The following is a 17,083-nucleotide window of genomic DNA, read 5'->3' as shown; positions in this document are numbered from 1 at the left end:
CAAAGAGCAAAGGAAAAGAGGGTCTAGCTGGCGAAGTAATAGCCCAGTCAGAAAAAGAGGGAATTACAACTCCTATGACAGACGGCAAAAGAGTTTAGACCATCGAAGGTCTGAAGGCCGGAACCCTCCAACCCGGGAAAAAGGCATGAGTTTCACACCCCTCACAAAGACTCCTCAAGAAATCCTTGCAACAGAAGAAGTCAAGCAGAACTTTAGGCCCCCTAGGCCTCTCCCCAAAAGTAGAAAAAATGAGAACTCCACACAGTTCTGCAAGTTTCATGAAGAAAAGGGTCACCACACCAACGATTGCTTCCAACTCAAGAAAAGAATTGAAGAGGCTGTTAAGTCAGGTGAACTCGCCCATTTGGTGAAAGGGGTTCGAGACAAAATAGCTGAAGGAAAGGGAAAGGAAGTCAATATGGTGAACTCTGATGAAAAGGTTCCTCATTAAAGGCAGCTGTTGGAAGCTTGGGAGCTTCAATGTGTTTGCTTTCCCCCAACAGAAAAAGGCCCTCTTTCAAGCCCTCTCGTCGTGGAAGCTACCATTGAAACATTGGAAACACATAGGGCATACATAGACACTGGGGCAGCCACTGAAATCATGTTCGAAAAGTTCTTCAACCGCTTGAGTAATGAAGAACGTTCAAGGATTCAACCCTCTGGAACCTCTATAAAAGGCATTGCTGATATACCCCTCAAGCCTTTAGGGCAACTGACGCTAGATGTTTGCTTCAGTGAAGGTCAGAAGAAAAGAACTCAGCCACTTACCTTCGTGGTTCTCAACATACCTTCAAACTATGATGTAATCATAGGAAGGCCGGGGCAATGTGCCTTCTTTATGGCAGTGTCCGTTGGGCATGGCACGGCAAAATTCCCAACCGAAAGGGGGGTACCAACCCTTCAACCCTCCCAAGAGGCCTACATGGTCGAAGGTGAAAGTCCCAGAAATGAAGAAGACAAGCAAAGGCTTATCATAAATCCTAAGTATCTTGAACAAAGAATAAGGGTCAACCCAAACCTTTCACAAGAAACTCTCTCTTATTTGGAAAAGTTGTTGACACATTACAGCGATGTCTTCGCTTGGTGTCCGGAAGATATGACAGGAATCCCCCGAAGCATTGCTGAACATGAGTTGAGGATACCTCCTGATGTCAAACCCGTGGTCCAAAAGAAAAGAAGCTTAGCACCAGAAAGAAGCCTGGCTGCTTGTCAGGAGGTTGAGAAGCTCGTATCTACTGGTATTCTCCGGGAAGTCAAGTACCAATCATGGGTTGCAAACCCGGTTATGGTCAAGAAACCAGATAACTCCTAGAGAATGTGCATAGACTTCAAAGACCTCAACAAAGCTTGTCCTAAGGACTGCTATCCACTACCAGAAATTGACCTTAAGGTTGACTCGCTCACCGGTTACCCTTTCAAATGCTTTCTTGATGCTTACAAAGGGTATCACCAAATACTCATGAAAGAGGAAGATGAAGAAAAGACGGCGTTCCACACTGATAAAGGAATCTTCTGTTACAAGAAGATGCCTTTTGGGCTAAAGAACGCCGGAGCAACCTACCAACGTCTAGTGGATAAAGCTTTTGCAAGCCAAATTGGCAAAAACATGGAAGCCTATGTCGATGACTTGGTAATCAAAAGCAAGACGGAGCATCAAATGCTTGACGACATCCAAGAAACTTTCAAAAATCTCAGAAAAGTTAACATGAAACTTAACCCTGAAAAGTGCTCGTTTGGATTCGAAGAAGGAAAATTCTTGGGCCACATTGTCGGAAAACAAAGCATCAAGGCCAACCCAAATAAAGTAAAAGCTGTCCTCGAAGCCAAGCCACCAAAAACCAAAAAAGAGGTTGAAAGCTTAAACGGGAAACTTGCTGCCCTGAAGCGTTTCACTCCCAAGCTAGCTGAAAGGTCCCTACCCTTCTACAAAACACTTAAAAATTGTTCTGATAAGAAGGATTTCAAATGGACCGATGAGGCCGAAGAAGCATTCAACCAGATGAAACAACACCTGGCCTCCTTTCCAGACATTGCAGCCCCAGAAACGGGAGAATTGATCTCAGTCTATCTATCAGTTGCTGAAGAGGCCATAAGTGCAGTCCTCACAATCGAACGAAACGCGGCTCAGGTACCCGTTTACTTCTTCAGCAAAACTTTAAAATTAGCTGAGACCAAATATCCTCCCCTTGAAAAACTCGCCCTAGCCCTAGTTCAAACAGCTAGAAGGCTTAGGAGGTATTTCCAAGCACATCCTATACAAGTGGTCACTGACCAACCTGTTAAAAATGTGCTCGAAAAGCCTGAGAACTCAGGAAGGTTAGCAAAATGGGCAGTGGAACTAGGTGAGCACAACATCACCTATGTCCCACGAAAAGCCATTAAAGCCCAAGTTCTGGCCGACTTCCTTGTGGAAGTCCCAAACCAAACAATTGACAAAGTAAACACTACAACCACTTAACCCTCCAACCTTGAGGCCTGGAGGCTATATACCGACGGAGCTTCAAGCGTTGAAGGGTCAGGGGCTGGGTTAGTTCTAATCAACCGGCTTAAGGTTGGCCAAAGAAATGAAAGTCCAAAAGCTTGAAGTATTCACAGATTCGTTACTAGTCTCAAGCCAAGTCAACGATAGCTACGTTGCTAAAGAACCCAATATGAGAAGATATAAAGAAAAATCCAAGGAATTGATGAACACCTTCCAAGCATGCAGTATCAAACAAATTCCAAGGTCCCAAAACAAAAAGGCTGATGCCTTAAGTAAGCTAGCATCCCTCACCTTTGCCCACCTCACCAAGAAGGTGTTGGTTGAAGTGTTGAAGGCTCCATCGATCGATGAAGTAGAAGTCCAAGATGTGGTCACCGAGGAAGATCCAAACTGGATGACTCCCATCAAAAAATTCCTTTGAAATAGTGAACTACCCGATGATCAAGTAGAAGCCGAAAGGGTTAAAATCAAAGCAAGGCAATATGTGTTGCAAGGAGAAACCCTCTACAAAAAGGGTTACCTTGCCCCCTTGCTAAGATGTGTTGGTCCCGAGCAAAGTAAGTATCTGATCAAAGAAATTCACGAAGGTGTATGTGGAGCCCATTTTGGAGCTAGGTCGGTGGTTGCAAAACTCATGAACCTTGGATATTTCTGGCCCTCGATGCATCGTGACACCACCGAGCAACTGAAGAAATGTGATGCTTGTCAGATTCATGCTCCAATCCCAAAAAGCCCCAAACATGATCATGTCCCAATAACCTCGGCATGGCCATTCCATAAGTGGGGAATGGACATTGTTGGACCATTCCCTCCAAGCAAAGGAGGAGTAAAATTCTTGCTAGTAGCAATAGACTATTTTACCAAATGGCCCGAGATTAAACCCCTCGCAAAGATCACAGGGAAACAGGTCATCGACTTCGTTTGGGAAAACATCATCTGCCGCTATGGGTTGCCGGGAGTAATTGTCACTGACAACGGAAAGCAATTTGCTGAAAAGCCTTTCAGCCTTTGGTGTAAAGAGTACAGGATCAACCAGATCTTCAGCTCAGTGGCTTACCCGCAATCAAATGGCCAGGTTGAAAGGGCAAACCGAAGCATAGTGGAAGGCATCAAGACAACATTAGGAAGATATGAAAGCAACTGGCTCAAAGAATTGCCTAGTGTTCTATGGGCAATTAGAACAACCGAAAAAACAAGCCACAAGAAAACACCTTATAGCTTGTTATTTGGATCCGAGGCTGTAATCCCTGCTGAAATAGGAGTTGTAACCCAACGAATCGTCAACATGGATCCCGAAACAAACCAACAAGAGACCATGTTGAATTTACAACTCCTAGAGGAAGCCCGAGATCAAGCCGCAATCCAAGAAGCCAAATATAAGCAGAAAATGAAAGCCTACTACAACAAGAAGGTTAAGAATGAACGATTCAAGCCAGGGGACCTAGTCCTCGGAAACAATGAAGCTAGCAAAAAAGAAAATCAAGGAAAGCTGGGCCCAAAATGGGAAGGTCCATACACTATCCTCGAAGCACACAAGGGTGGATCCTACAAGCTAGCAGATTTAGAAGGCAAAAGGCTTCCAAGGCATTGGAACGGCAAAACCCTGAGAAGATTCCATGTTTAGACAGAAAAGTTTGGTTTGTATCAAAATGTACCTCGAACAACACTATGAAAACCTTTTGTAAAAAAGCAAGTACTGCTTGAATGAATGAAGTTGTTTTATCAAACTTGTCTTTCTATCCTAATATCAGGTTGAGAACCTAGCAAAAAACTCCATGGCAAGGGCCATGTAAGGGGATGAGCTCCCAGGCCACATCGCTCAATAGGTTCAAGGGTTGAATGAACCTATATAAGGGTGAGTTCCTAAATCAATACAACTCCATGAGACTTATTAAGCCAACGCAAAATTGTCTCATAGACAGGTTTGAACAACCTACACCAATTGTTCCTTAGGCCTTAGAAATATTATCAACAAACAGGCCTACGAAGTCGAATAAATCACAAAAAAAATGATAAATAGGATAGGTGCTATGTCTTTTTGTTAAAAAATACCAAGGCTAAGTGTCTGCAGCACTGACCCCTTTAAGGTATAAAAAACATAAAGACAACGCAAATTCAACAAAGACAATGTTAAAAGAGCGAAAATTATCCAAGGAAAAATACAAGCAAAAATCCGTCGGCAAAATATACAAACCAAATCAAAAGCTATCAAGGCTCCAAGCTACCCACGTGACAAGCTTGAAAAATTGAAGGCTCCAACCCACCTACGATTAGCCAAATGCTTGAAGGGTTAAAGCCTACCAAACAAACTCAACAAAACAGGCATAAAAACACAACACAAATAATATAACTAACCATCATACCATAGTAAAGAAAGTCATGAAAAGACTTTCAAATAAAAGTTACAGCAAGTTCTAGTAACTTGCAAGTTAAACTATTGTTCAAATGGCCATACAGGCCCAACACACCACCAACAGGAACCTTAAGTGTTCCTGGAAACCTAATATTGTTCAAAATAACATTACAAACCATAAATTGTTTTGCTAAGAAAGCTACGAATAATCATCAGATGGCAGAAGGCTTGGAGACACCAGAACCATCAGCTTTGGCCTTCTTAGCTTTCTTGGGCTTCTTAACCTTTGCACCACCATCACCACCAACCGCTGAGGTCTCCAAACCAACATCCTTCGAAGCATCCGGCACACTCGAGAAGGTATCATCACTATCTCCGGAATAAGATCTTTTCTTCGAAAGTGAGCCCAAGACCTCAGTGCAAACTTTTTCATTTAGACCCTCCGGTTTCAAATCCCGTAAAACAGACAAAGGCTTACCAAAGCAAGAGGAAACCTGGTGAACATAAGGATAGGTTAGCCTCTCCATCTGTTCAACTGAGCCCTTGAAAACATCAGAAGCGTCGGGACGAAATAAGGGGGACTTTTCCAAAGAATGCCCAGCTTCATGTAACTTGTAACCAGCAATGAGACCTTGGTGTTTTCCCAAATTAAGCAACTTTGTATAAACATCACCAAGAGCGGAGTTAAACTCGGCAGAATGAAGCAGGTAAGTGACAACCTGTTGAAAGCCCTGCTCAATCAACCACTGGTTATCACTAGTTGCACGAGAAACCGAAGCCTTCAGGCTCTCCTTCTCTTCATCAAAGGCTTTCTGAGCAACAGATAAAGCCTCCCTGTCTGCCTTTAGCTTCAACCGATCAGCCTCAAAACTCTTCTTAAAGTCGATCATCTCAATCTCATGCTGCCTTGACAAGCCTTCAACCTTCTTCGACCAAGCTTCCTCCTTCTCAGCAAAGCTGCTTATCTCCTTCTTCATTGCTGCCATCGAAGACTTCATCTTATCTTTCTTCTTGGAAAACTCTTCATACTCTTGCATCCTCTGACGAAAACGGGCAACGCCCTGAGGAAGCATAGCAGCAAGGTTGCAAGTACTGAGAATCATACGAGACAACATCACGTCATCATCCATTTCGGTGATAGTCTTGTGAACCGAAGGGGGAGCAATATGACCCAAGGCCTCTTCACAAACAGCAACATCTTTAAAACTATCATCAACTTTCACCGACCAACAGGGCACATAAACCGCATCCGGATCCAACCCTTCAACGTCCATACTCGAAGAACCCTGAACAGGTGTAGCAGCAACCTTCTTGGCCGAACCCTTTTTGCCATGAACAACTAACTTCTTCTCCCTCTCAGAACCCGCTTCAACACCCTGATCCCCAGACTCTTCGACATCATCACTCAACTCCACCGGTTCAGTAGAAGTGGACTGAGGAGCAGCTTTCAAACGACGAGCAGATCGCCGGGTTGAAGCCTTGGGGACAAGAGGTTTAGAAAAACCCTTAACACTCGAAATACTAACATACCCAGCACCTTCAAACCTTTGCTCAGCACCTTTAACCACAACATTCTCATCAGGGATAACAGAAACATCCCCAAAAACCACATCCGAAGTGTCGTCACTCTTAATGAAATCCATGGCAGATATAACTGCAAGCAACAAGCAGACAGAACATGAGACACAAATTAAGAAAAATACAAGAAAGGTGGAAAAGAAAATGCATACCCGTGCCATCTCTCATCAGAACCGGATCCCGATTAGTTTTTTCCCATAACTTACTAACCCCAAATAAAACTAGCAAATGCTCAGGAAAGGGACGAACCCTTGAAGGGCATTCACGAATGGCTTTCAGAAAAGCATCATTCAAGTCAGATACAAGGGGTTCCGGTTCATTGAGAACAGCATCCGGGAGTCGCTACACCATTTTAAATGGAACAATAGTATCGGAAACCCAGAAAAAACGATTCTTCCAAGTCCCAAGTGTGGTAACCATAGATGAAATAAGGCCGGAATCAACCTTGGATGCTTCAAAAGTAAACCAATCGCCATTCTTGGCCAAACGGAAAAAACGGCGAAAAAGCAATAATGAAGGATCATATCCGAGGGCACGGCACAAAACCTCAAAATGTAAAACCCTAGCCATGCCCTTCGGATGAATCTGACCGAAAGAAACCCGGTAATATTCCAACAAGTTCAAAACAAACAGAGAAAATGGATAACGAAGGTTTGAGAACTCAAAATGACGACAATAAAGAGCGACGAAGCCAGTCGGACATTTGTCAATCGAAGCATCACACGCAGGGGCAGTAGGTTTAAACTCAGTCCCAATACCGTATTCCTTACAAAACAACTCTACTTCCTCTTGGGCTAATCGGGAAAAGGGTTTTGCTAAATCCTTAAGGGCACCCATTTTTGCAAAAAAAACTATGAAAAAATAAAACAAAGGAAACCGGCACTAACCTTGAAGAAAAGGGGAAGAGTTGCAGAGAAAACTTGAGGGAATAATGAAAGGGCAAATGAGAAAACATAAGGTAATAAGTTAATATAGGGGCAACAATGTAAAACAGCGCACCCTGCAAAACCGCCACCCTACGAACTGCTGCACATCAATCAAATCAGTTGTCAGAAATTCAAAATTCAAAAATTAACTGCCGACAACCTTCCAAGCTTTCAAGCGTTGAACCCTCGAAACCTTCAGGGAACAAAATAGATGCTTAAAAAGTCAGAAGTCTTTGAGCTACTCCCAAAAACCTCTGACTTGGGGGGCTGATGACGGGGGTAGCCCGAGACCAAATAAAATGACCAAGTATGTAAACGCCCAAAAGGTTTAAAGGTTCAATGGTTGAAAAAGCTGAGGAGATGGAGTAAAGTAACGCGGGAACAGTGAACAAGTCACATCCCCAAATAGTCTCACGAACCACAGCCGTAAAAGCAATGCAGGTCCACAGAGTACATGCTATTATCCAGGGGTCAAAAGGCTTCAACCCCCGAAAGGGTAAGCTCCTCACTGCAAACTGGTTCACTAGTCAAATGAATACTTCTTTGGGAGATGTCTTCTCCTATATAATGACACTTCATTCATTAAACAAAGACATCTCAGATCAGATTTGTTCTCTCAAACTCTGGTCCTTCACATCGTACACTTACTTCAGTCAAGTGTCCCTCACTCACATTCATATTACACTTATTCTTTCTGTTCCTCAATCCTTCTCTGAACAACGCTTCAGAATTGGATCTTCAAACAAGAAACATAAACTAGTGAACCTCCTTCCACGTCTTGCAAACGTGGGGGGACCCCACGACCTGCGTTAGGCAAGGTTAAACCCTTTAACCCTTCTGCCTAACCACCCTTGCTACTATCTTCGGTCTATATTTTGTTGTCTCAACACGGCCCATACTTCGTTCCTATACCCCATTCCATACAAAATAAATCGACTTCCTCTTGAGTCAGTCGAGAAAAAGATTTTGCCATATCCTTACGAGCACCCATGATATGAACAAATTAACAAGAAAGTAAGCAAAGCGAAACTGGCCTGATGTGAAAAGGGGGAAAACTTGAGAGAAAAAGGAGCAAGTAACAATCTTCTAATAAAAATATGCAAACAAATGAGATAAAGGATAATTATTAAAAGGCAGAATTAATAACCGCCGCCTGACAAACTGCCACAAGTCTTGTCAACCGTCTTGTCAAAATTTTGAAATTCAAAAACACCAACCGTCTCCAACCTTCAAACCTTCGAACCCCCGAAGCCTTTGGACAATAAATTACACGTATAAAAGTCAGACGTCTTTGAGCCTATTCCCCAAAAACCTCTGACTTGGGGGCTGATGATGGGGGTAGCCCAAGACAAAATAAAATGACTAAAATACATAAGTGCTCAAAGGGTTAAAAGGTTCGAATGTTGAAAAGTCGTGGAGGTGAAGTAAAGCAATGTGAGAACAGTAAATAGTCACATCCCCGAATCACTTCACCAACCCACTAGCCGCAAAAGCAATGCAGGTCCACAGAGCACACTCTATTATCCAGGGGTCAAAAGGCTTTAACCCCCGAAAGGGTAAGCCCCTCACTGCAAGCAGGATCACTAGTCAAATGCATTCCTCTTTGGGAGATGCCTTCTCCTATATATTTGACACTTCACTTACTTCCTAGGACATTCCTGGCCGGTCTGGATTTCCCGAAATCTCTGGCCATACATCATCAGTACTTGCCTTGTGCAAGATACTTCCTTTCAGTTCCAACACACACATTCTGTTTGCCCCTTCATCCGAATCTGAACACATTTCAAAGGAGGATTCATAGCAAACAACAAAAACAAACTAGTGAACCTCCTTCCACGTCTTGCAAACGTGGGGGGACCCCACGACCTGCGTTAGGCAAAGTTGAACCCTTCAACCCTTTTGCCTAGTCAGCCCAGCTACCATCCTTGATCTGTTATTTGTTGTATCAACAGCAGCCAATACCTAATAGTTAAGAAGAGTGATAAAATCCAATAGCCCTAGAATTAAAGGATAGCACAATATTCAACTCTATAAACATCGTAAGATACATTTTTTAGTTCAGTAAGGACAAGAAGACCTCGCCTTTAGCAAACAAGCATTAAACTGGACAGACCCTACTTTTTCACCAATTGAATACGACCGTCGAGTAAGTTGATAATGTTGCATAACACCACTTGCATGATTAATCTTACAGATAAACAAATGTTGATCTTGTTCTAAAGACCACGGATCAGTTCGGATCACTATCATCGATAAAATACCACCAATGCATAACAATCTCTCTAGAGCATTTACGTTGGGTGGTCATTGTTTTAGGCCAAGATCTTAAAACCGTCTAGTTAGAAGTGCTCGGGTGGTCGATCGTAAACTCGGATGGTGAAACTGACCAATTGAACAACGACATAACAATGAAAGTAGCTGCAGCATTCAGACGATTAAATCGGCGTTTTTCCCCTAAGACCCGAGTTCAAGGCCCACTCATTGCACTTTGGGTGGGGGCCGTCAACTGGCTAGGTGGTCTTTATAGGGTTTTCTCCAGTTGAACGTGGTGTCACTCTCTGTGCGAGTGTGGGCCCTGTTCTAATGAACGATCGTCTGGCCTTAGTGGGACCGAACTTCCAATGGGGAGATGCAATGAGTCGATGTAGATAAGTTCTCGTTTAAAAAAATCAATTACTTGTCGTCACCCCCAAGTCCGTCATCATCACAGTTGCTACCCCCCCCCCCCCCCCCACACGCACTTTCTTTTACTAATTACAATCTAAACATGATTAATTAGTGTAACAAACGTACCACATATTTTAATTCTTTTGACACGTTAAGATCTAAAGCTTTGGAAATCATTAGAAACAACACGGAAGTAGAAACTTGAACTGCACCCAAAGGCACCAGAAACCCGAAAACTATGAAGCGAAAAGCTTTTCATCATATGCACAACATATTACAGCATAAAAGGTTCTATCTTTCCCAGTTCACTAGTACACATGGGATATAACCAGCCAAGATTAAACAAAAAAAAAAGAAAAGAAAAGAAAATTTAACCGAATAAAAGACGACTGTTCCAAAGGTAACTCACCAACTAACCGGCAACTGTCTCTTACACGGTGTATGCTTGTTGAATTGTCTCTATGTCAAGACCCTTGAGTCTAACCACCGATTCAACATGACCCTTCAACGTGTGCAATTCTCTCAACCTAACAAAATCCCGACACAGATTAAGATTCAGAAAACACAATGCAACTTAAAAGAGATAATCCGAGGAAAATCGGTATGTTCTATCGGGTAACTTATCAAAGCAAGTAATTTGGTATGGGCCGAACCACGGCCCATTCATAAATAAATGGCCCACAGTGAGTTCAGAAGGCCATACCTTGCGATTTCAGCTCTCCGTTTGGCTTCTTCGGCCATTTGGTTGAGTTCAGTGACATTGGTACGATCACCAAACATTTTGGTGTCAGGAACTTCAAGCCCGTGAAGGGTTCGTTGCGCATGGGCCCATTGGAGCTCACGTTGTTCCTTACCAAAATCCTTTTGCCTTGTGAAAGCAATCTAAATAATCCCACAAACATACATCATTAAAAAAAAGACGTTATCACCCGAGTTTAAACCACAAAAAGTTAAACACGTACCCTCCTCTCGATAACGAGGTCCCAGGCCCGCCCACTAAGAGCATATCGGATAAAGAACTTAATGATATCAAGTGGGAAGTAGAAGACGATATTGTAGAGCCAGATAACGCCAGCCCATCCCCACCCGATTCCTTCTACGGCAGCAAAGCTCCAATTGGCATAAACCGCAATCAATGTAGCAACCTGGTATAAACCAAAAGAAAATATTACTAACTTATGATTATTATTGTTATTATTAATAATTAATTATTACACTAGCTTACAACCCCTTTTGTTACACGTGTTAAATATTAAAAAAAAAATAGATTGAATATTATTTTAATTTATAGTATGACACAGATTGAATGTAGAAAAAAAATATAAATCATTAACTTTTATATAATCCTTATCAAATGGTTAAAAAGTGTAATAATATTATAATATTATACATTCATAAATCATGAATTTTATCACACGTGTTGAGGAAATATAAACTATAATTCTATAAAAATGTGTAACACGGTTAATTAATGTAATAATATTATCATCTTATCACACGGTCGAATATCTTGTATTGTTAATGGGTATAACAATTGTTTCATAAATTATAATATAATTTAAATTTTCCATGTGATAAATTCAGTCATTTTTTTGTTTACAAGATTTGTGCGGAGGTGGTAGTTTATAATATTATAATTTAAAATTCTAATATTGTTTGTAATATTATATAACGTCTTTGTTATCATATTTATTTTAAAGAAATTGAGAGAAGGATAAGGATTTAAAAATTTTTTAAAGTCAAATATAAGTTAGATTAGATATAGCATACCAATTGCGCAATAGCAAAAGCAATAACAAGCAGCCAACCCGGGCGTTCCACAAACGACCAGCTACGAGATCTCGTTACGAAAATGAGAGCTTGACTAATTGTGCTGACTTGGAGATATATTGCCGAAGCGAGCTTCCGGAAGTCATCGTGAGCCGTCTTCTCAAGGGTCGGAACGCCAAATGTACGCTGCGGATTCATTTGCAAAAAAAAAAATTATAAGTGTTTCGAGCCAAGCAACCTGGCCCGTTTTAATCGATACCCAACCAGCCCGGCCCGGCCCACTAATTAAATCACATACTGGAAAGAAGTCTGTTTTATAAGCCGCCCAGAAAAATATAACCGTCATCATCGCTAAGTAACTACCGAGAACGACACCGGTGGTGAAAATCTCCGCCAGTTTCCAGCTATCGGGAAGAGGAGACGGTTTTACTCTATCCTTCGATATGGTCATTATAGTTCCTGAAATGAAATATAATGGCAAAAAATAATTTATTATGACAAAAATAAATCGGGCTTTTTTTTCTAATAAAGAAGATTAGAGAAGGGAGAAAAAGGCCCGAACCGTCATTAAGGATTGCGATAATAAGCACCATGAAAGGCGGGAAGTCAAACTTCCATATCAAAGCCAGCAGCATGAAACCGAGCTGACCCGAAAACAAATAACAAACAAAGTTTAAAAACCGAGCTGACCCGAGCCGAGATACACATGAAAAATAAAATATGTGTGTGTGAATGGTGCGATGGTAACAAGTAACTTACAACAATACGAATGGTGATTGAAACCGCATAAATCTGCGAAAGACCGAATACGATTAGGCTCAACAAAATGCATTAAAAAAAGTAGAGAAAAGAGTAAAGTACACGGACGGTCCCTATGGTTTACCAAAATTTGGGACCATCCATGTACTTTTAGAAAGCTAGGGACCAAATCCGAAATTTTGGTAAACGACACGGACCATCCGTGTACTTTAGAAAAAAATAATGGGGACATTACCGTGTAATTTTTCATCCTTTGGAAGATGGCGCGGCTGGTCAAAACAGCACTGATGATGACACTAAGCCCGGGCTCGGTAAGGACGATGTCAGAAGCGCTACGGGCTGCATCGGTCGCATCAGCCACTGCAATCCCGATATCGGCTTTCTTGAGGGCGGGAGCATCATTTACTCCGTCTCCGGTCATTCCACATATGTGTTTCCTAGCTTGTAAACGTTTTACAATTTCGTATTTGTGTTCTGAAACAAAATTACAAGGATGTGTATAACATTAGCTTTGTTATGTTGTTTCAGATCTGATTAATGAAATGGGGAAAACCAAAAACGTACCGGGGAAAACACCCGCGAAACCGTCGGCTTTTTCTATGAGTTCGTCGATGGGTAAAGCAGCAATTGACTCGTCTTTATTTTGACCGAGCAGAGCTGAAGAAGGGTACATGTTGGTTCCCATTCCAAGACGTCTTCCGGTTTCTTTCCCGATTGCCAGTTGATCCCCTGTTTAGTGCAGATTGAAACGGGTCAGGTTGAACTCGAAGCACTTTTTTAATCATTTATCGAAAATAGACAACTCTTATCAACCACGATTACAAAACTATATTATTTTATTAATAATCCGAATCGTTAATAAAAGGTTGTACACATTAAAAGTACATTTGGGCAACTTTTGACCCGTTTGAGCTAAAAAAAATAATCAAAATGACACCTATTGTATATGGAAACAAATAATATCAATGGAACAACCGAAAGAAACATTGCTAGCTCTCTTACAAGAAATGGGTACCATTCAAAACTGAAAATGAAACGGATTTTCTAGCAGATTAATACCGATACTTTTCCGATTAGTGAATATTGTCATTTTATGTTTGAACTTTGAACCTTTGTTCTTGTCATATTTTTCGTGAAACTCGAAGGCATTGTATTTAAGGGTAATATGTTTGACCTCAAAAAGTCAAAACTATAGTTAAAAATGAAATGCACCTGTAATCATTTTAACATTTACTCCAAGATTCAAAGCCCTCCGTATCGTCTCGGCACTATCATGACGTGGCGGATCAAAGAGCGGCATTAGCCCAATGAACTGCCATGGTCCTCCTGGACTCTCTTTTCGTCCCTCTGGAACTTCCTATTTTTTTTTTAAAACACAACCAACAATCAAAACCCAAACAATTTTAATTATTAAAAAAAAAAAAAAAACTTAATGAACATCATGTTTCACCTGGTATGCAACAGCAAGTGATCTTAACCCACGGTCCGCAAACTTGTCGATGACAGCATGAACTCGGCGTTCTATGTCCGATTTGTTGTGTGCAAGATTCAAGATCTGAAATAATTTAAGAAAAAAAAAAAAGCACAAATAAATAAAAAGGTGTACACGAAAACTTAATTATTAATTTTTTTTTTCACGGAATTCGATAGATACACACACATACCTGCTCGGGGGCGCCTTTGCTGACTCTATGCATTTTACCCTGACTGTCTAAATACGTTAATGCAGTACGCTTATCGGTAGGATTAAATGGCAGAAAATGCAACTCTTGAATATCAGCACGTGCCTATTAAGATAAAAGCATAAGTGAACAACTTATCTAAGAACAACAGCAACAGATAAACAAATTGAATATAGTAAGTGCTTTAAATATGATTATAGAAACTATGTTATTAGTTATTACAATAGCAATCTAATTTCAAAATAAAACAACATAAGAGACCCATTCGACCCGTTTGCATTTTAGCTAAATGTTTTGATAAACCGGTACCGAAATTGACCCAACAAAAAGTAAATAGGTCAAAACCGCCACCTGGCCCACCTCTAGAAATTAATTTGAGAATATAAAGAGATCAACAGGCCCCTACCCTCCAAATTTAATGTGTTTTTTGGCTGTCTTAAATTTTACATATATTTATTTTTTTTGGTATTTTTCGACTTTCTAAGCAACATTGACATATTTTTTTTGAGATAATATTTTACCTCTTTTGGATCAGCCAGCATACCGACTATTGCAGCATCAATGGCATCTTGATTTTCGGTTCTCGAGGCTCGGGCCGCCATCAGAACCACAGTATCGGCGTCTACTCCTTTGGCAAATACCTAACAAAGTAAGTCAACTCAAAAGTCAAACTACAGGTAAAAAAATCTGAATTTGTAATAAAAAAATACGCATCTAAGAGACAGACATCGATAAGATTCTTGTCAACTGTAAGTTTGTTCAAAGTCAACGTTCCGGTTTTGTCACTGCAAAGAACGTCCATTCCTGCCATTTCTTCTATCGCTGTCATTCTTTTCGTAATCGCTCCCTGTATTAATCATATAAATTGTCAAAAATGTTATAAAAATATAAAATTCATAAAAGAAAGATGATGCAAGTCAAGAAACCTGTTGCGCCAATCGATGAGACCCGATAGCCATCGTTACGGAAAGAACGGTCGGCATAGCGATCGGGATTCCTCCGATCAAAAGAACAAGAAGATTATCGATCCCGGGGCGATACTGCCTATCTTGAATCGGGAACATCACAATTATCTCAATCACCATACCAACAGCAATAGAACAAATACAGAAATTCCCGATCGCAGTCAAAACCTAAAAAGATCACAAACAAATTCAAAACCTCGAAAACACACATGCCCGGATGTGAAATTCGAATCCTTTTCGTGCTTACTTTCTGAAAATGACCAACTTGGTTTGTGCTATCAACAAGATGAGCAGCTTTCCCGAAGAACGTGTGGACCCCGGTAGCTATCACAACCGCCTCGATTTCACCCTGTTTGCATGTCGAACCGGAATAGACACCGTCACCAGGACCTTTTGTGACCGGGAGAGACTCACCGGTTAAAGCCGACTACAAAAGTTGGGTTCACCGGTTCACGGGTTCAGTACATGATTACTAAAACATGATCAAGAAACAATCATACAAGTTTGACTGACCACTCACCTGGTCAATCTTTAACGGATCGCCATCGAGCAAACGAGCATCGGCTGGAATAATATCACCTAACTTTATACTAATTATATCTCCAGGGACTAACATGGAAGCATCTTCTTCATTCCATTTCCCATCTCTTAAGATCTTTTGATATAATTTAAATTCAAAATTAATAAATAATGAACAAAATAAATAAATAAATGATATGAACTTATAATACCTTTGCTTTTGGGGCCAGTCTAGCCATGAGAGCAGCTGCTGCATTACCAGCATTGTTTTCTTCAATGAAACTAATGGTGGAGTTGATTATGAGCAAAGTGATAATACCCACAAAATCTTGCCAATCAGGAGGCTTTCCCTGCAAAATTATCATTATTTTGAATTATCATTGTTTTTGTTTTTTTTTATTAATTTTTTTTTATAAATTTTGAAGGTGTTGATGTTCTTACTCCTCCATTAGCAAGGGCTATAGCCATGATAGCAGCAGCTTCCATAACCCATGATAATGGATTCCACATAAACCCTAAAAACTTCAGGAATTTGCTCTCCTGAAAATACCCACATCATAAATTATTAAAAAAAAAAAAAAAAAACATCACAAGATTTGGGTGGAAAACCAAATTACCTTTTTTTCTTCAAGTTTATTATGCCCAAAAATGATTAATCTTTGTTCAGCAGCAGAAGTGGTGAGACCATCTTTGCTACATCTCAGATTCTCAAAAACCTCTTCAATGGGTATACTTTCCTGCAAAAAAAAAAAAAAAAACAAAAAAAAAATCAATTTTTTTCTTTAAAAAAAATTACAAAAAACCAAAATGAGAACTACAGATCCATAACAATAAGTTACCAAATCTACAGTCTCCTTCAAAACAGCTTCAAGAGCTTCAGGCTTCTCCTCCCCCATTTTTTTTTGCTTTTCAGTTTCTTGAAAAACTAATAATGGCAAATCAAGAAAAGGAAAAAGAAGATAAAAGAGTATGAAAAACAACAGAATCTTTTGAAAAGATTTGTGGTTTGGGAAATAGAAAGAGGCTTCCCACCTATACCAAATCTACAAGGAGTGGAACAGCTTTATGAGAGAGATAAGAGAAGTAGTAACAAGGAACAGTTACAGTCCCCTAAAAAAACAAAACAAAATCAATCCTTTTTTTTTTTTTTTTCTTGTATAGTTGAGATAAAAGTGTTGTTGATGTTTAATCCAGCCGAAAAGTGTGTTTCTTTCCTTTTTTTTTTTTTCTTTTTCGCTTTTATTATCTCTAAGATCGTGGGGTGTGGACTTGAGTTGGGGACGTGGGTAACCAAGTAACACTGCCTTAGCCACACCGGGCCAGCGTAGGTAGTGACGTTGCCTCGCTGGCGTGGCTCGCCTGGCTTGGGGCAGGTTGGAAAG

The 17,083-nt window shown here is 40.6% G+C and overlaps 1 protein-coding gene across 2 annotated transcripts; it reads right to left on the bottom strand.

The window, feature by feature from the left end:
- Positions 1 to 10,225: 10,225 nt before the first annotated feature.
- Positions 10,226 to 16,860, bottom strand: LOC110873767 (plasma membrane ATPase 1). 2 transcript variants are annotated; one of them, XM_022122755.2, is made up of 21 exons: positions 16,541 to 16,860; positions 16,319 to 16,438; positions 16,143 to 16,241; positions 15,914 to 16,051; positions 15,703 to 15,837; positions 15,430 to 15,609; positions 15,144 to 15,350; positions 14,945 to 15,064; positions 14,739 to 14,858; positions 14,200 to 14,322; positions 13,986 to 14,090; positions 13,748 to 13,892; positions 13,100 to 13,264; positions 12,771 to 13,009; positions 12,536 to 12,568; positions 12,339 to 12,420; positions 12,075 to 12,235; positions 11,777 to 11,962; positions 10,969 to 11,151; positions 10,710 to 10,888; positions 10,226 to 10,533 (listed from the first exon to the last, which is right to left on the bottom strand). In XM_022122755.2, the coding sequence occupies exons 1-21, from the start codon at positions 16,595 to 16,597 to the stop codon at positions 10,437 to 10,439; spliced, it is 2,874 nt and encodes a 957-aa protein (XP_021978447.1). In that variant the 5' UTR covers positions 16,598 to 16,860; the 3' UTR covers positions 10,226 to 10,436. The 2 variants fall into 2 exon arrangements, with proteins under 2 accessions (XP_021978447.1, XP_021978448.1); XM_022122756.2 differs by having other exon boundaries at positions 16,740 to 16,743.
- Between the last annotated feature and the right edge of the window lie 223 nt (positions 16,861 to 17,083).

Source organism: Helianthus annuus, chromosome 8, assembly GCF_002127325.2.
Source record: "Helianthus annuus cultivar XRQ/B chromosome 8, HanXRQr2.0-SUNRISE, whole genome shotgun sequence".
Classification (NCBI taxonomy): Eukaryota; Viridiplantae; Streptophyta; class Magnoliopsida; order Asterales; family Asteraceae; genus Helianthus; species Helianthus annuus.
Note: the sequence above shows the minus strand (reverse complement) of the source record. Positions and strands in the feature narration are given on the sequence as shown.